Source organism: Tachypleus tridentatus, chromosome 7 (genome assembly GCF_004210375.1).
Source record: "Tachypleus tridentatus isolate NWPU-2018 chromosome 7, ASM421037v1, whole genome shotgun sequence".
NCBI lineage: Eukaryota > Metazoa > Arthropoda > Merostomata > Xiphosura > Limulidae > Tachypleus > Tachypleus tridentatus.
The window spans coordinates 186,844,825-186,866,032 of record NC_134831.1 but is presented as its reverse complement, the minus strand read 5'-3'; the positions used below and the strand labels follow the sequence as shown (position 1 = coordinate 186,866,032).

The window sequence follows — 21,208 nt, the reverse complement described above, 5'->3', positions numbered from 1 at the left end:
AGTGTTTGGAAATTTACCTAGAGGAATACTTTCCAGTTAATAGAACTTTAGGTTTATTAGTATTCATCTTGTGATATCATCTCTTGGGAAAAATTACTAACAACATTTATACCTTGGCTTTATGGTGAAACTTTGTAAGCTGAATCATTTTAAATAACCAATATAACGTGTTCCTTATAGAAAGAAAAGGGTGTCTGCATGTGAAAAACCAGGTTGGCTTACAAAGGGAATAATGGATAAAATTACAGAAAAGCTTCACAGATTCATTTTAAATTGACTGGTATGACAGAATATTTAGAATATTAAAAGTTGGCAAGACAGGACATTAGAACATTGAAAAGGGTGAATGATAGAAGATTCACTAAAACTAAAAATTAACAGGGACTTAAAATACATCGAGGGTAAAAAAATATTAGGATGGAAATAGATTCTTTGAGGGATGATAAAGATACAAGATTGATGAGTTATTAAATTCAGTTTTGTTTTCTTCAGTTTTTATTAATGAAGATTTAAGCAGTATTTCTCATCTGAAAAGTTTGTAGGTGGAAATAATATGATCACATTAATTCTGAGCTTTTATCATATTTAATGGATAGAACAGTGGTAGGACTAGGGAACATGTGTATGAATTTTAGCAGGGAAGGAGTCATCATCTGGTAAGACAGTTTTATTTTATAGCAGGATGGTTGACTTCTTGAACAGATTTTTTTTCCAGGTGTAGTAGATGTCATTAATTATGGGAAGTTTAAGGGAATGCTTAATAAATATTTCAATGACAATGGCTATCTTTTGGGTTTTGTTTGTTTTTTGAATTTAGCACAAAGCTACTCGAGGGCTATCTCGCTAACCGATACCTAATTTAGCAATGTATGACTAGAGGGAAGGCAGCTAGACATCACCATTAACCAACAACTCTTGGGCTACTCTTTTGCCAATGAATAGTGGGATTGACCATCACATTATAACACCTCCATGGCTGAAAGGGCAAGCATGTTTGGTGCGACTGGGATTGAACCCGTGACCCTCGGTTACGAGTCAAACACCTTAACATGCTTGGCCATGCCAGGCCCATCTTTTGGGTATTTCTTGTGTTGTTTGTGTGTTGATTAGTGAATTGGAAAGCCCATATGGGTCAAATGGACCTTTGTTGTACTTTAATGTTATATGTTCCTATCTTAGAAAGATTCAGATGAGTCATTTTATTATAGATGAGGGGATTCTAACAGACTGGACATAATAAAATGGTTGTTGCAGAGAAGTGTTGACTTTTCTTCTGACAGTTGGATCCAATGCTAGAAGATGTTGCCAAAAGTTGTACAACCATTTCAGATTCTTTTCATTACTTTTAACCACACAGACCTGCAAAACAAAAATACATCTTATTGATATCATGGGTGGTGCATGTAGAAAGTAAGAATCTTGAGAAATAGAGAGTCACTGAATCTGGACATTCTGTAGAGCACTGAGGTTGTTAATATGTGGGAATTCTGAAACCTGATGCTGAATAGATTTATTTATGATGAAAAGAGCAAAGATGTGGTTGGAGAATATAGTTTACAAGCTGGAGCCACCTCATCATGAAGTAGATCAGCATGCATTTTGTGAGAAATGGATGACTGCTTACACAATCTGAAACCCTCTCATGAGGAAAAATGAGCTGATGATATCAGGGGTGTAGCAAGGACACATCACACCTTCAACCTTGAGCATTATGTTCAGATGAATATAGTGAAATCCATTTACTGGAAGGCAGTAAAATTCAGTCAGAGACTACTAAGACATCTGTCTGTCTTGTCCTGGATTTTATAACTTCATGTTTCATACTGTAAAGAAATTGGATAATGACTAACTCTGTGAAAAAGGCTTAACTAGTTAGAGAACAGAGCCATGAGAAGTTAACTGTGTCTGTTGTATAGGAAGGCATAATATGTAAAGGGATATATAAAGGGGTGGCCAAAAAGTGCCCCCTTCCCTGAAAATGTTGTTTATATTTATATCTTTTATTAGATAATAGACAAATGTGTAAAAGTATATGTTTTTAGAACACACCCAATGAGATGTAATCAAATATGGTCTCAAATCCTAATCTGAGCACTGACTTTCATAAATACCTGAATATTTCATGATTTCCCCTACATATTCTCATAAGAAATGGTTGAGTACCTGTTGTAGATTCTTGTATCTTCTTATTTCAAATAGCCTGCAAAATCTCCTTGAATCTTACAAAATATTATGTACCTCTTAGTGCTCTTGTCAAGACTAGTTCCAACACATTATACAACATGTCTGTGTGGTTCATAGCAGTGATACAACATACTTTTCACTCTTAACTTCTCATACAAGTGGCACATAATTAAAGCATCTGTGAAGTTTGCACTTTATCTTGTCACATAGGAAGTAGCACCCATACTCTAAAATTTGGGCCCTTCAACTGCTTCTTTCACAACCTTTGATAAACCACTTGAAGTTGAAAAGTTTATTGTCAATGCTACATCAGTGTCTTTCACAGCTGCATTGTATCTAAGATCTGAATGGTCCAATTATAAACAAACTCTTGCTATCTGGTGAAGTAATCTATGTGTGGTATTGTGTACTCATCATGTCTGTAATCACCAAAGCATCACTAGTACAAAGAAGCTGAATTTCCATCTGTCCATAATCACCAAAGCATTACTGGTATAAAGCTGTTACTCTAAACAATGATTGTCTGCAAGAGTGCATTTTGGTGTTTTAAACAGAAAACGGTGTGTTAATTCTATCATCATCACATACAGTGTTGGTGCAGTAGTGTGTCCATGTAACATCATGGACAAATCTGATTCCTTTATCTGAATGTTTTTATGTTACACACTGTTATAGGTATTTGACTGATTCTGCTGGGCCTGGCATGGACAGGTGGTTAAAGCACTCGACTTATAATCTGAAGGTTGCAGGTTTGAATCCCTGCCACACCAAACATGCTCTCACTATCAGCTGTAGGGGCTTTATAATGTGATGGTCAATCTCACTATTCCTTTGTAAAAGAGTAACCCAAGAGTTGGTGGTGGGTGATGACTAGCTGCCTTCATCTAGTCTTGCACTGCTATATTAGGGATGACTAACACAGATATCAATCATCAAACAAGTATACCCAAATGGATTTTGGTAACAAAATATCCCCAAGCACACAAACCACCACTGAAGAGGCTAAAACTTGTGAAACCTCTGCTTCGACCGACAGTATCCAAGCAGCAGACGCTGTTTCTCAAACAAAGACAGCCACGACTCATCAAGCAACCCAGTATCCTAAATACATACGATTCATGAGAGCATCCAGAAAGTTAGCACTGAAAGATCTCCCATTTAGAAACACTGTTTAGAAACGAGAATTTCCTTCTCTCTCCTTTGCCCAAGCTAAAATCAGACCCACGCATCTCAGATGATCCGCCATGTCCTTCAGATCATTCGTCTTCTTAGTTCTAAAGCATCCTAGTTGCAATCTATGTGTATTAACATCATTTGATCATTTCTTTTTTATTGTAAGTGCTATTGTATATCTCTTATAATTAATCCTTGTATTTTTCTTTCATTACAGCTCTTCTTCCGGGCACGGTCAGGGACTTTATTCGGCATCCTGGTCGTGAAAGTGGGTTTTCTCGGGGTAATCCCGTTTCTTCCCACAGCTAAATTTCTGTTTCATAGGATCTATAGATCCCAGCTCTGAAAAGAGGTCTGCCACATTAGTTCCTAAATTTTATGTTTAAAGTCCAGTTAATCAGTGTCATGAGTCTTAACCATGTCGGCGTACTGCGTTTGTATCTCTCTACCTTCTTCACTTTGGCTGAAATCACACCATGTAATTCTTCGGACACTTGTGAATGTTGTGCTGAATCTTTTCCCTTCATTCTCCATTTTCTCTCCGGCTAGCCGGCCTGCTTCTCAGCTATTTCCTGATGCTCCTCACTCAGATGCACAAATCAGTCAATTTTAAGGTCATCAGTGACCATGGCTCTTGATAAATAACTAACAAGCCACTCCAATTCACTTAATTATCTCCGTGATCAGTTGACTAATTTATTCTTGCCTAGTGTGGAGTGAAGAGAAACAATAGTTTCTGACTGCACCTGGGTATTTTTCGTTCACACTTGGAGAACGAAATGATAATCTAACCTAAATACCTATCAAGTATTTCCATAGCCCTCATGTAGCTTTGCATGAAATTCAAAACAAACCAAACCAGGTTCTACTGAAATTGAAAATCATATCTCACATTGTCTACAGACCATGCTATCTGAAATGTATAGTTGGGTTGGCAATAGTAACACTTATTTTTGAGATATAGCATGGGTATTATGTTGGAGGTGTCCCCGCCATTTGTTGTCAACTCACCTCTGTTTGCTAGAATGAGGTCACTGTTGTGTGACCAAGGTAGTGGCTTCTCTCAGAGCACCTAATACACAACAGTACTTGTACAAAGTTTTAGCACAATCGTTATGTACTAAAACAATCTCTCACCCATTTATTTTCATAATCATGCTGCATTCCAAGTTGTCAACTGGTTACTACACAACTTGGACACATGCAAGCAGTGTACGTATGTGAGTTAATGGCTTGAATCAACCTGTTCATGATTTTAGAAAATCGTGTAGATTCAAGAAATCAACACAAAAATATGATACCTTTTAAGTCGTGCCTTAGAACGGTGGACCTTTCTTCTTCAGGATTTACCCTTAAGAAAGAAAGTCCACCTTTTAACTCTTGGATTATAGAGTATCATATTTTTGAGTAGTTCCTGTTTCTTGATTGAGTATGAGACATTCCTGTTTCAGTGACCAAGCAATCCACAATTAAAGTAATACTTCTGTTGCTTTCACTCAGCACTTTTGGAAGGACATGGTGTAACAGGTCCTGGGTGACTATGTAATTAGTGTGACGGAAACATAACATCTGATAGTGCTTGCAACAGTGAGCTTAAGGATCTGATATTTTGAGCCACACATGACGATGATGATGTTTTGGAGCAGTTAAAATTATCAATGTTGGCCTTCTCTTCAATTGGAGTTTTCTCGTCATCACGAATTTGAACTCTGTTTAACATGACTGCATTGAATCTTGCTTCATAGGTGTGACTTCAGTCAACGATGAAGTGTTTCTTACCCTCTAATATTGTATCTATTTACTTGGAAGCCCTTCAGTGAATGTGTTTACGAGGAACCCGCTATTATAGATCAATGTAATGTTGCCTTCTCATGTAAAGAAGGATCAAATATCACTTTTATAACCACCCATGTTTGAATAATTATACATTTTCGAGACTTGAATTCAGCCTTGAAGATTACTTGATTCACCAAAGGATAAAAAATGAACAAAACGTGTACATGGTGACCTATTCACCAATTTTCATCTTCATAAAAGTTCAACAATATCCATCATTGGGGCACCAAATATCTAATAAACTTATTGCATTACCTATTCCTGAGTTCAGTAAATCTAAGCAGTTATTTGAAATTATTTAGGAAATAGTCTAAGTCCTCCTGGCAGTGTCAATAACTGCCAATGGTATCATTTCTATATCATATCACCACTATTCGACTGTGGTAGCACCCTTACGTGTCTACACCTAGGTTTTTGAAGGTCAGTCGGTGATATGTAAATGACATTAAACGCTTTATTTCTCTGTGTGTTTGTTAGTAGCACGAGTAACCCTCAAATCGTGACTCGGTAACATAATTCATATAGTCGTGCCTAAGAACTACGTTTCATAATAATTGTAAGAAAGTCTTTGAAGAGAGTAGTAAAACTGTCGATAATAGAAGTGGTCAAGAAAGAAAACCAAAACTCTCTAAACGGTGATAATGACCTTACTGTAAATACAGATGTGAATATTTCATCTAGAACAGTAAGATACTTACTAACAAGATATAAACTGGATGGGCATGTAGCTGCGCGAAAACTGCTAACGGGAAATCCTAACCAAAACAAAAGCCTGAAGTTAGTATCAGACCACAAACAGTCGATCAGCGAAGTTGGACAACAATGATATAAATAACACATATGTACTGAGAGGTGTGTAGCACTGTATAATTTAATGTGTAGTTAATAGTTACGACGTTAGATAGAAAGTTTTTTCCAAACAACCAGACAAGAGGGTTTTGAAAGCGTCACTTTGATTATTTTACGCTGCCAAAAATCAACAACTCGATTTTTTACTTTATTTACATCTCGTTTAGTCTCAAGGTCAGTTTAACTCTTTAGCAGTGTCTGAACGTAAGATCACAATTTGTGGGTGTACCACACAAGCATACACACACAAAGTGGAGAAACATGATGAAAAATTAGAAAGCCGAATAAAAGGGTCAATCGGCTGGTCCACTTGGGCTAGGGTCAACCAAGTACCAGTGTTGGATGTTCTCAGTAGGTGTTGTGGGCATTGTATCTGATGCTGTTGTTTGGGTGTAGTGCCCACGAAACCTTGGCGTTGCTGCGGTGTCCTTGTGTGACACTGTAGTGCATTCCCTCGTAGAGCTCCATGGCGGCTGGGGTCAGTGGGCACTGAAATATAACTTTTTTATGATGGATGCCCCTCTTTCTGATAAAAATGATAAGCAGATCATTGGAAAACGACCACACATGAACGACTCTGTCGTACAGTCAATATTACAGCCAGATTCTGCATCTCAATTGTTAATTATCCATTCCTTATCTGAGAAATCCTTGTGGCAGATGCCTTCATTTTTCATTCAAAAGAGATTAGAGGGACTTTGTGGCTCCCCAAAGTCAGTAAAGAAGTTGTGCTCTGGAGACATTTTGGTGGAAACGTCTTTACCACAACATACCAAATTTTTCTTGAAATCAAAGACCATTGAGGATATATTCATTGAGGTTACTCCACATGCAACTTTGAATTATTTCAGAGGAGTTATTGTTGATAGGGATTGAAAGAACATTCCCGAGTCGGAGATCCTCGCTATTTTTCCAGTCAAAGCGTTACTGTGGTGCGCCGAATCTTCACTCGTAAAGACGGAATTATGGACCATATCAGTGTTCTGATATTAACATTTATATCACCACGTCTTCCTGACACAGTCAAAGCAAGGTATCTGAACTGCAAAGTTCCTAACCCTCACAGATGTTTCCAGTATCAGCGGTTTGGCCACTGAAAAACATCATGTCCTAGTTCTTTGATGTGTCGTAGTAAAACCACGACGGTTACGAGTGCAATCTGGAACCACACTGCGTTAACTATAGTGGCCCACACCCCCTTACTCTATGTCTTGCCTAAATGGATAGAAGAGAAAGAGATACAATGCTTAAAGACAGTTAATAATATCACCTACCCAGAGGCTCGAAAATTATTGTCCCCAACTCCACCTCAGACATATGCTGCTGCACTCTATCTCACTACCACACTGGGAATGCAGACAGATCTTTCTGTGCCTCCAACAGAATCGTTTGCAAAACATCTTAAGAATCTTGCGGCCACTATAATTTAAAACGTTGACGCATCTTTGTTTACTTCCATCTCTCTCCCTACCACTCCTTTCAGTGACTGTCCAGTTTCACATCCTTTAGGTTCAAGTGTTTCCTCGGGTCCGTTCTCTTCTGCAGTCCCGAGAAGTAAATCGACCATTCGTTCACGCTCTCAGTAATTGAAATCTTTGTCCACAGACAAAACCTGCTTACTCGACCCAGGGCAGAATCCATGGAAGTTGATAGATATTCATCCAATAAAGAAAAAAACGTGGTCACAAACAGATCTACCCACCATATTCTCCTACACATAAATAACAATAGCCACTCTGAACCAGTGGAACTGTCGAGGTTTTCGAGCAAATATAGATGAGATTGAGGATTTGATTGATTCTTACCATCCCGTGTGCCTCTCCTTACAGGAAACATTTTTGAAACCCGCTGATACAGTCACCCTTTGGCAATTTTAATTGAACAGGAATGACAGGTCTGTTCCATACATGGACTATGATCATGTATTCAAGATTCGGCTCTGTGCCAGTTGGCAATCGAATTGGAGTGCGAAACGTGAAAAGCTTTTCCAAATAAAATCCTGTATTGGACCATGCCTGTCTTGTTTCCCTAAGAATCAGAAAGAGGGAGTTGCCCTAGCTAGACTACGCACTGGTCACAGTTTTTTTAACTAATCGTTTTCTTTCATCTGGAACTGTTGCACCAATGTGTTTGTTATCTGTGTAACACTCGGGTCACACATTTTACTGCCATGCCGTCGTTACGAACCTCAACGACGGCACCATTTTAAGCATGTTTTGTCCCAACATTTATCCCTTATGTTGTCATTGGCGATGGTGACACTGTCCACCTAACAAATATTTGTGTTTTTCAAAGTCCATTAAATTAGAAAATAGCCGTGACGTCAAATAACTGGAAACCAGGACTGGAAAGCCCAACTTCAGGTGGCTAACGCTGATGTTTGAACTTACCCGTTAGTCATCCTGGCGAATTATGATAATTAAAATTATGATACAGAAAGTCCTTTAAAACTAAGATTACTGTAGTTTCTCTCTTACTGCTGTAAACTAGATATAAAAATTGTATTTAACGCTACTGAAGTTTTTAATTCAAAAATAAAACTTTATTTTGTTTTACCTTAATTCATTTTTACTAATTAACACTAATTTTAACTTTTTGCCGGATGTTTGGCGCAGATAGCTTAGTTGTTTTTCGCCATAAGTGGCCTGGCATGGCCGGGTGGTTAAGGTGCTCGACTCATAATCTGAGGGTCGCGGGCTCGAATCTCCGTCACACCAAACATGCTCGCTCTTTCAGCCGAGGGTACGTTATAATGTTACGGTCAATCCCACTATTCGTTGGTAAAAGAGTAGCCCAAGAGTTGGCGGTGGGTAGTGATGACACTGCTAAATTAGGGACCGCTAGCGCAGATAGCCCACGTGTAGCTTTCCGCGAAATTCAAAATCAAACAATTTGTGCTATAAAACGCCACATCAACCAACCACTTGAAACGAGTGCAACTTCTTACCAAGAGGGTACGACATATAAAGAGTAAAGCTCACTGAACTTTCGTTGTGTTATATAATTTTTGTCCAAGACAGAAAATTAGCCTAAGTTTATGATACTTTCAATCCTGTTTACAATGACACAAGTTAACTATATTCGAAAACTGTAAAACACAGTTTAATAAAATCTTACAGAATATACTCAAGTAAAGTCTTTATTATTTCTAAAAGGAAAAATAAAAAGTTTCTCATTTGCAACATCATTTCCTGGCAGAATTGAAATTATAGGTGAAATATGATGAAGCTAAGGATTAAAATAAAATAAGTTAGGTTATTTAATCCATTAAATGGAACTAAATACGTTTTAACAAGAAGATTTATCTTATCATACAAAACGTAAAATAATACATTTATCTAATTAGCTGGGACATTTCTATGCATTTAGATTTCATATATATTTTCAGAAAATATAAATATTTTTGTCACTGGTATATCAACCATAGTTTAAGGGAGTACGGCACTAAAAACCCAAGTTCGATTCCTTGCATTGCAGAGAGCACAGATGGCTTATTACATACTTTGAGCTGGACACAACTAACCAATTAATAAAAGATGCTCTCACTGCATGTACCAATAGACTAAAATCATACCCAGCCTTTTTTTTGTAAATAATCGACCAGTTACTTTATGGTATGTTTCCTGGGACATCCACCGAGTTCTGTACACCTGTCGATGATGTGATCAGCACCTGATGAAACAGATAATTAGAGATAGTTTTCTTTATGCAGCATACAACGTTTAAACGAACTCTCCGAAAGTACGTGAAATTGCTTTATTTATCTCGGGTTGAATAACGGAACATACATTAGTAGTTTGTTATACAGAGGTCACGTTTTTAATTTACTTCTTGTGTGTCGAAGAGAAGTGTATATTTTAGGAATATAAAAAAGCTGGCTTTCATATAAATGTTTTGTATCTTATTTTGCTACACCGTTGGGTTTGTTTGTTTCAAGACAAAGTCACATTAGACTATCTGCTGCGTCCACCACAGAGAATCTGATCCCAGCTATTAATGTTGTAAATCACGTAATATTACCGCTGTCCTACTTGGGAGAGAGAGGTTAAACTGTTCTTTAGCACCCTTCCTCTTCCCTCGCGGAGTTACAACGCTAAAATCAGGAGTTCGATTCTCTTAGGTAAATACAATAGATATCCTGATATGGCTTTGCTGTAACAGAAACACGCACTATTTGATGCCCCCCCCTCAGTGGCCCAGCGGAATGTCTGTGAAATAACAACGCTAGCATCCGGGTTTAGATATTCGAGGTGTGCAGAACACAGATAGCCCGTTGTGTAGCTTCATACTAAATTACGAAGGAAAACTTTCTTTGATAAAGTATCTTTGTGTTAGTTTCGAGAAGCCTTCTTATGATACTGTGTCTTTCCTAGAGAAACAACTATAACGCCACACTAACAACAGCTTAAAGAAGGCTACACAGTGGCTGGAATCTATGAACATCAGTGACATTCTTTCAGTTGGACAGCAGTGCTATGATGTTTTCAATAAATTGCAGTACCCCCCAGCTTAGTAAAAGTGGATACAAGTTGAACGTTTCCGAAAAATACCAGGAACTTCAACATTCCATTTTGTATTAACTGAAACATGGATGGATATTTATTTTCTTTCTTAATTATAACTAAAAAATTTTGCATTAAATACAAATTATAGTTAAAAACATATCCGTTTCAAAATTATGTTGGTAAATTATGAGCATTTTTAAAAGTGATTTTTGTTTGTTTTATTAAGCTTCGTAAACTTCATCTACTTATATTTCTTTACACGTTTTTTACCTAATTTTTTAAATTATTTTTAAAACCCTTCTGTAATACTAAACTACGTACACTCATGCTTTGCTGTGGTTAATAGCAAAGAAGTTTAAATCTTTGCTATAGTATTTTCAAATCTGTAGCCCTAACAACCAGGTCTAACTTCAGTAGAAATATTAGTAGTGATAGAGAGACAATTTTACACGAAAGTTTTAGCTACGTTTTAACAGTAAAGACTAAAAGTATGGTTTATGCAACGGCATTACAAGTGTGGACTCTTCGTAAAGAGATACATGAGGACGTTATAATGTGACGGACAATCTCAAAATTCGTTGATAAAAGCTAGTTCAAAGGTAGGTGGTGTGTGTTGTTGACTCTCTGCCCTTTGTCTAGTCCAGGGGTTCCCAACCTTTTGGCACTCGCGACTTGAAAATGTAATTGATGAAATAAAATTAATGTTATCCCAAGCTACTTCCAACAAGGCTACGCGACTCCCCTGCCAAGGCTGCGCGACCCCCTGGTCTAGTCCATTACTTCAAAATTAGGGACAGATAGCGTGAAAGCTGTGCTGTAGATTTTCATAAATTCAAGAAACGAAAACTAAGTGAGTTTTCACGAAAATATTAGAATTGAAAATAATGTTTTAAATTTTGTTTCGGCCTGATATGGCAAAGTTGGTTAAGGCGTTCGATTCGTAATCGAGGGTCGCAGTTTCGAATCCCGGTCGCACCAAACATGCTCGCACTTTCAGTCGTGGGGACGTTATAATGGAGACGGCTAGTGCAGGTAGCCCTCGTATAGCTTTGCGCGAAATTCGAAAAACAAACAAAACAAAACTTTTGTTTCGAATGCAGGGGGGCGTTATTTATTCCCTGAATTTTTCGTCTTAGGTTGTAGAATTTTCAAATTTTAGTGTGAGACACAATTTTCAATAATTTATTGTTAAAATACTTCTTTTCGTGTTGGGATTTTAGTTTTAACATTGATAAAAAAGCTTCGTTTTATAAATCCAATCAGCTTTCAGGAAGTTTTACAGGGTTGGTGAAAGTGCAAGATCCAGTAGAGAGCTTTGGTCTCACCACTCTTCTTGCAAGCTATTCAACCTTGGTTCCTGATTCATCACTCATCAGGTCGCACACAAGAAAACAATATGGATATTAACCAAGAGGAAACTAATAAATGTTACTGTTCGATCACACATTTTCATTCATTTTGCTATACATGTTTAATTTAATGTAGTGGGACGATTGAAAGAGGCCTCGAGTATTTTTGTGTTCCAATAAGTCTTAGATTTTTCTTTTACAAATTGTAAAGCATTCTCATGTTAAATGTGAGCATGTCATTCTTTAACAATCTGGAAATTTAATATATATATATATATATTTCATTTAGGCTGACAATTGCTGGGAAAAAATGATTAACTAAATTATGACATAGAAAGGTGAACAAAGTCCATGTGACCATGTGGATGGCTTTGCACTGACCAAACAATTACAACTGTATTGAATTACTTACATATAAATGTAAAAATGGCTCGTTTGGGTTGAGAAAATATTTTACGTAGAGGAGCGAACAACGTTTCGACCTTCTTCGTTCATCGTCAGGTGAACCTAAATATACATTTTTCTCTACAAGTGGGTTTTCTCGGCATCACTGAATTACTTACAGTTTTGCCTTGCTAATGTAAACATTCAGAACAGCTGCTAAAACATATACATCAAACACAAATGTTTCTTTCTCTCACAAGCTTCACATTTTCAAAAAAATTTATATATATATATCAGCTTTGCACGTGCAGTAAACGTAGGTGAAAGTACACAATTTCAAAACTGATACGAGAGCACTAGTCAGAAGTAATTTGAAGAGTCCTAAAGCAAGTTTCTTCTAGTTTGTTGTGATCTCCCAGTAACTCTGATCTATAAGAAGTATTCTTTCTACGTGGTTTTTGTATTATCGAGTGAGAAAATCCAATTTTTCCTCCCCCGCGTAACTACGACCAAACGCAAAGCTTAATCATACTGCTAAATACGTAATGGTAACAAGAAAGAACATTTTGTTACTGATTCTTATAGCAATCGGTTTATCATGGCTGTTAAGGAACGGATTATTCTCCAGTTACAACTATGGAAAGGAACAAAAAATTCATTGTAAGTTTCTCTTTTAGATTTATTTTCTACTGTATTTATTTCCAGTACTGGTGTGTGCAGTTTTTCCCCCGTTTACACAAAGGCGACGCATCTGATTCTAAACATATTTGGAAATGGTTCAGAATTTCGTCCCAATTCTGTTGTTTGCTTTGCAATAGTTTGATAAATACAATCCGAAATATATGTTTTAAAATTCACTATTTATCACAATACATACAAAATATTTTACTCGGGTCAAATTACCCTACTGGTGATCTACAAATTTCCAATTCTAATGTACTGAGATTGGGTGACTTATAATTGGTAAAAAGCTCAACCTAGAGTTTGTTTGTTTTTTTAATTTCGCGCAAAGCTACACGAGGGCTATCTACGCTAGCCGTACCTAATTTAGCAGTGTAAGACTAGAGGGGAGGTAGCTAGTCATCACCACCCATCGCCAACTTTTGGTCTACTCGTTTACCAACGAATAGCGGGATTGACTGTAACATTAGAACGTTCCCACGGCTGAAAGGGCGAGCATGTTTAGTGCGACTGGAGTAAGTTAATAGAAGTCAAAATGTAATTACGGCCACGAACTGTGACTTAAGGTACTGGTCAAGCAAATGTCTTGAGGTTTTATGTGTGCTAATATATTATATTTTCTGTATTCTGTGAACCTGAGTCTCTACTTGACTAACAGAGAACCTGTCTACAACTTGGAAACGTTCTACATTTTCTTACTTAAACTACTACCATCTAGTTGTCACATAGACAATATATGGTTCCAGTTGAAACAAATAGGGCTGAAGACTTCAACAGGTTCATATACACTAAAGCTAACTTAGGTTAGGCAATGTTAACAACTATTTTTTGTCCATTAGCGTTTCCCATTGCTCCATTGTATTTCGTTAGGGACTTCCTCTCAGTTACAAATTGTGTACTACGTTTTGATATATAGTTTGTTCTCGCGGATATAACGTTTTGCTGTTTTGCTTTTGAATTTTTAATAATGCATCTTGTTATGAAACAACACTACGAAGGTACTTCATAAGTCTGTGTGCTTTTTAAAAATATTTCAATTTGTATTACTACAAGTATTGGTATTGATTTTGTTTATTGTGAATTTCGCGCAAAGCTGCACGAGGGCTATTTGCGCTAGCCGTCCCTAATTTAGCAGTGTAAGACTAGAGGGAAGGCAGCCAACTCTTGGGCTACTCTTTTATCAACGAATAGTGGGACTGACCGAAACATTATAACGCCCCCACGGCTGAAAGGGCGAGCATGTTTGGTGCGAAAAATATTGGTATACCAACTTTATATTTGCCATGACATTTAAGTTACTGTCTAGGAATTTTCTTTTATTACTAATAATTCCACCTCTTCATGAATATTTCCTATCAATCTATTGAACTATCTTTTGCACTATTAGTTATCAATGAAAACAGGTAAAAGTGTGTTACAAGAAACACCAGTTAAAACTACAATTTATTTCTCTGGCATCGTATGAATCTCGATGTTACTACAATATATCCCAATTATGTATGAGAATTGTCCTCACGCTCTTTAATTCTTAAGAATGAGATTGAATCTTTTGGGTCAATGCACTGATTTATTACTGTTATAATATTTGTGTAAATTATTCATAATTATCACACACATATGCATATTTATACTATTATTAAACATTATAATAATTAATAAAATATTGCATCCCATTCTCATATGAATTAATACAATAATGTTTGAGAGATCTTCTGAAACTATGTTTAGTCGCAACAGGAGTATCATCCGAGTATTGTACAGCTCGATTTATATCCCAGGCAAAAAATGAGATTAAATAAATATTTTTCGCTAAAATTCAGGATTAATATCATGTTGTTACCTCCCTTATACTTCCCTGTAAATCATTCAGAGCTGTCTGTCATTTTTATTTCTGATTCTTCCTGTTTTGGTTTGTCATAGACCACCAGATAATTTTTTCTCAGATGAATGACTATGACAAGAGGCGTCATATTTGCCCTTCTCTGACTCGTGGATCTCGTCCTCAGTGCATGGAAAAACTTGTGTGCAACATATGGATGCAGCTTATTGAGATGTTATTCACACTTTCATTTGTTTTGAATCCTTCGTATCTTATACATTAATGGACCAACTTGTTAGAGACGGGTATATAGATCAGTTCTGCCAATTCTCACCACAATCATGTCCAGTCTCCACACTGAACTTCTATTTTCTGATCATAACTCTTTTGTTATCGAGCAGCTTTCCTTAGTTGTTGGTTGGTGAACTTGTGTGCATTGATAATAATCACAGACCTAAGCCACTTAACTATTGTGGTATTAACAAATGAATATATTTGGTAAACAGCCTATACATCCTAGTTTTTTGTTTGTTTGTTTTTTTTCGCTCTATCGTTTCGTCGCTGCATACGGCAAGTGTACATTCCAGTCAATTCTGTTGGGATTAACAAACATAGCAAGCTTTCACTTGGTAGTCTATATCACCTATTCTGCCAATCCATCAGACGAGGGGTGGTAATTAGAAGTATGCTTCTGCCCTACAATTTACACATCTCAGCAAACAGATGGCTGTTAAAATAAGTTCCCTGATCCATGTGAGTTTTTTTAGCACTATAAAACATGCTACAACGTCTTTTAACACGTCAATGAAAGAGTGTGCTATTATAGTGATTAATGGACAAACATAGATCATCTTTGTGAAATAAACAATAATGACTAGAACGTACCAATGAGCTTTCACATTCTTTAGGAGTGGGCCAAAACTCAACAATTCTCGCATGGAGTTTGCCCTGCAGTTTTTTTTTTTTACCTGGGAAGAAATGTAAATATCTGGATTATCTTATCATATGTTTTTGAAACAACTACTTCAAAATTAAGCACGAATATCAAGCACAAAGTATAATTTATCATGATTTTCCTGCTTGAATAACGTAGTTAACGATTTTTTGTTAAATGTAATTTATAGAGAATACACCGTGCCATAACTATATGTAATGATTCTTTGTTAAATCTAATTTATAGAGAATACACCGTGCCATAACTATATGTAATGATTCTTTGTTAAATGTAATTTATAGAGAATACACCGTGCCATAACTATATGTAATGATTCTTTGTTAAATGTGAGTTAACTAGAAAATACAGTGTTTTAAATAACGGTGGAAGTACAATAGGGTAAGTAATAACCTGCCCAAGTTTCAAGATAACGAAAACAAAAAGGAAAACAACAAATCAGTAAATATGTGAGGTAGATTTAGAGTAATAAAAGTAATTAACTGGATATTACATCTCATCATCTTCTTGTGGTCTTTATTCTTTATTGATTCTTGATTCTGTTAAACAGCCTGTACGTTTGTAAATTTTTAGAATAATAATAAACATATGTTTTGTCTGTTATACATTTATATAGTTATTTTCACGATAGAGAAATTTGAAGAGGAATATGCGTGATTACAATAAACGTTTGTATCCCTGCAGTAAAACTCTATCAGTGCGTAAATGTATTTCGTTTAAAGTATTGTAGAGCATAGCAGGTAAGATCAAATTCAAAATAAGGAGCGCTACCTTTCGTTAAGCGATGCTAAGTATTTTTAAGTGTTGTCGTTAATGTCAAAAAATAATTTATTATATTCACAGTTTCTCAATTTTTGCATATATTAAATAGATCATGGCTGGAATATCGTTAATAGTTGAAAGGGTATTTTTTATGAAGAAAACACATAATTGTTGAAATTTAAGTAGCGAACTGTAGATTGTTATGCTGATTACGTTTTATGTTTCCTCCAGTCCCAGTTTTAATGAAGACATTATTCGCACACCGGAGAAATAATACACAAAAAGTCCATGTTCTGCTACTGGGATACGCTCGTAGTGGCTCTTCTTTAGTAGGAAATATTATCCAGAGTCAGCCGTCCTCATTTTACCACTTCGAGCCTTTGTATAGTCACAGACATAAACTGGAGGCACTGCGTGTGTCACCAGATCAGAAATTTCTCAAGGATCTATTCACTTGCAGCTTTGCAGACAGAGACACATATCTTAGGTTTGTTAAAAATAATTTACATCAGATCTCATACCAATCCAACATACAATACATGAATGTTTGTCAGAAAGGAGACGACATGAGTCCATGCTTCAGATCAGAAACGATAAGTCGTTTTTGTAAAAAATCAGACTTTGCACGTCATTAAAACAATTCGACTTTCTTTGAAAAATGCTCTTCAGCTTTCTCGAAACAATCCAGATCTTGACCTGAAAATCATCTACCTTGTACGAGACCCACGTGCTATAATGCACTCACGCTGGTATGGCCTATCTTCTCTATGGTGTCGAAAGGCCAGTGTCTGCTATTCTTTGAAGAAATTTTGCCAGAATTATAAAGATGACGTAGAAGAAATATGCAAGTTAAATTTCGTAACTAAACAAAACCTCTTAGTTTTACGTTACGAAGACTTAGTTTACCGTTCTTATGGAACGACACTTCGAATTTTTAAGTTTCTTGGTTTCGAAAAACTTTCTAATGAGACCGTGTTCTTCATAGAGAAATACTTACAACGCCACCCTAACAACAGCTTAAAGAAGGCTACACAGTGGCTGGAATCTATGAACATCAGTGACATTCTTTCAGTTGAACAGCAGTGTTCTGATGTTTTCAATAAATTGCAGTACCCCCAACTTAGCAAAAGTGGATACAAGTGGAACGTTTTTGAGAAATACCAGGAACTTGAACATCCTATTTTCTGTTAATTAGAACATGAACAGTTATTTATTTTCTTTCTTAATTATAACCAAAAATCGTTTTGCACTAAGCACAAATTATAGTTAAAAAGATATGCAGTTCAAAACTCTGTTGGTAAATTATAAGGATTTTTAAGAAGTTATTTTTTTGTTTTTATAACCCTCAAAAACTATTGCTAACCATTTCATTACACGTTTTTCTAATATTTTTTTCTGAATTATTTTTTAAAACCCTTCTGTAATATTGCACTACCTATAATCTTGCTTTGCTAGATCTTTTCTGCAGTACACTCGATCAGGTAGTTACATAATTTAACCAAATGTTATATTTTCTGCATGTACAACGTTAGCTGTTGTTTATTTGTCTGGACAACTGTGAGTAAAGTTATCGCCCTACTTAACTGGTGGCCCGGCATGGCCAAGCGCGTTAAAGCGTGCGACTCGTAATCCGAGGGTCGCGGGTTCGCATTCCCGTCGCGCCAAACATGATCGCCCTTTCAGCCGTGGGGGCGTTATAATGTGACGGTCAATCCCACTATTCGTTGATAAAAGAGTAGCCCAAGAGTTGGCGGTGGGTGGTGATGACTAGCTGCCTTCCCTCTAGTCTTACACTGCAAAATTAGGGACGGCTAGCACAGATAGCCCTCGAGTAGCTTTGTGCGAAATTCAAAAACAAAAACAACAAAAAACAAAACTTAACTGGTTTTAATTCAAATAATCGTTACTATGTAATTGCACTTTCCACTAAAACCTTCACAGTTATAGCAGTTTGATGTGAACTCAATAGTTGTTAAAACTTGAAATAATGAGTGTTGATTATGTTTGTTTGTTTGTTTAAGAATTTTGCGCAAAGCAAACACAAGGCTAGTCATTACCACTCACCGCCAACTCTAGGCTATCTGCACTAGCCGTTCCTAATTTAGCAGTGTAAGACTAGAAGAAAAGCAGCTAGTCATTACCACTTACCACCAACTCTTGGGCCACTCTTTTACCAACGAATAGCAGGATTGACTGTAACATTAGAACGCTCCCACGGCTGAAAGGGCAAGTATGTTTGGTACGAGGGGGATTCAAACCCGCGACTCTCAGATTAAGAACGCCTTAACACACCTGGTCATGCCGGGCCTTGCACGATCTACTTTTCAGAAATGTTTGTTCAAAAGTGTCTGAGTGCAACGGACGTGGTAACAAAAACAGCATTTGTTTATGTCACAACATTACTAGTTGTCTTATTGTAAGAAAACATGGATATCTTCCAAAGAGTGAATTTCCATGTTGTTGTTCTAGAGAAAGGGAAAATTCACTAACTGATTGAGTCTCATATTGTTTTAAAATTATTGTTTTTCAGACTTCTTATTTAACACGAGCATGGTTTACAATTTGCAGATTTAATATATATATATATATTTCATTTAGGCTGTTTCTAAGTGGTTTTGGCATAAATACACGTCTTAGAAAACCATTAACATTGTTTCATTTCAGTTACTTCTGTGTTCTCTATGGCAGATAGCATACGAGGTCTGTTCAAAAAATACGCGGACTGTTTGAATTGCGCGGCTCCAGTTGGTTCCAGGGGAATCCGTTTGGTGTCGCTAGGTTTGCACAGATCAGCTGATTACGACGCCATTTCCCGATTGCAGATATCTTCATTTGTGTATTAGCTACGCGGTTTTAAGTGAAGTGCAATTTTTTTCGTTTGGCGGATTTCAGAATGAATGACCTGAAGGAGCAACGACTTACTGTGAAATTTTGTGTTAAACTTGGAAAATCTGCGACTGAAACTTTTGCTATGCTTCACACGGCTTACGGTGATGTTGCTATGAAGCGTACGGCATGTTTCAAGTGGCATGAACGTTTTAAGGATGGTCGACAGTCCATTGAAGATTATGAGCGTCCTGGACGTCCTTCCACGTCAACTGACGATCGACACGTCGACAAAATCAACATCCTGGTGCGGGCAAATCGACGTCTGACTGTCAGGGAGCTTGCTGAAGAGTGTGGGATATCAGTTGGATCTTGTTACGAGATTTTGACCGAAAAAATTGAAGATGCACCGCGTTGCTGCAAAATTTGTGCCTCAGAACACTCGATCACTGTTCTTCCCCCCCCTACTCACCTGACCTTGCTTCTTGCAATTTTTTCTTGTTCCCCGAACTCAAAAGACCCTTGAAAGGAAGAAGATTTGAGATGATTCCCGAGATTAAGGCAAATGCGACGAAGGAGCTGGAGGACATTACAAAAGAAGCGTACCAGGACTGTTTCAACAAGTGGAAACACCGTTGGGATAAGTGTGTGCGTTGGGGATGAGAGTACTTTGAAGGGGTTCCAGGCCTGTAACTTCTAAATAAAGTACATTTTGTTTTATGACGTCAGTTCGCGTATTTTTTGAACAGCCCTCGTACACTCTGCCCGAAGAAATGTTGCAGCAAATCTGTGTCAAAAGGGTCGAAGATATCAACGTCCTTTACTGGCTGAGTGGATGATATCTGTAAACTACGATAAACGAATATCCTAGAAGACTGATCACTTAACTTATGACACTATTATAGAAAAAGAATACAAGGTTTCTTACATCGGAACGTTTGTACATTCATGTTCTATGTAGTTTACATTGTGCTTAGTTATTTAACAGAAATATCTTATGAGACTTGTTTACCTATACACTTATCAAATAAGGCAATTGTCCCTTTTCTATACATGTACACACACGCTGTTCTTTGCTTTGTTTCGACTTAATGTTTTAACTTTTTTCAAACAAGGTCAGTCCGTTTATTTCTCACAATCAAGTTTTCAATTTCAGATTGCTTCAAAAATCTCCTATTTGAATCTGCTGTTATATAGCAGACCTGTCTTATGTTTGTACGGAAACATTTTTATTTGATAATACCACATCACGTTAGTGCAACAAATATGTCATATAAATCCTATGATTTAATATATTCAACTTACTGTGACTCATCAACTGATTAGTGATACCTGAGAATGGATTAACGAGATTTCTATTACTATATCTTCTGATAAGTGAAACTAAAATCAACTTCTGCTTAAACGTATATTAGAAATTTTAAGATCATGCTTAAATGAAACTTCAACCTAAATACATTTTAAATTTGTTTATTTTTAGAACAAAATCACATCGGACTATTTGTTGCGTCCGTCGCGAGAAATTAAACCCTAGATTCTACATTGTAAGTCTCTGAAAACCATCAAACAGAACGAGTTGAAATTTATTCTTCACTTCTTATTCGCAACCAAAACGACCCGTTTATCCATACAGTTATTACCTGTGATAAAAAATTATTTTTTTATGGCAATCAAAGGTGATCTGGACAGTGGCTTGACGATGAAGAAGCATCGAAACCAGTTCTTCATCCTACCTAAGAAGCTTATGATCAGTACTTGGGTGTCGTCAGCAGGTGTGGTCCATTATTCATTGTTGTGAACTTGAAATTATGCATCAAAAGCTGTCACACAAACATCCAGTAACAGTCGGTTAGTGGACCCATGCTGCTTCATGACAAACATCCAATAA

General features: G+C 36.8%; 1 protein-coding gene across 1 annotated transcript; it reads left to right on the top strand.

The window, feature by feature from the left end:
• The first annotated feature begins 1,534 nt into the window (after positions 1-1,534).
• On the top strand, positions 1,535-17,747 carry LOC143257893 (carbohydrate sulfotransferase 4-like). The gene is made up of 4 exons (XM_076516917.1): positions 1,535-1,601; positions 3,575-3,640; positions 16,726-17,087; positions 17,119-17,747. The coding sequence occupies exons 1-4, from the start codon at positions 1,535-1,537 to the stop codon at positions 17,683-17,685; spliced, it is 1,062 nt and encodes a 353-aa protein (XP_076373032.1). The 3' UTR covers positions 17,686-17,747.
• Positions 17,748-21,208: the final 3,461 nt, after the last annotated feature.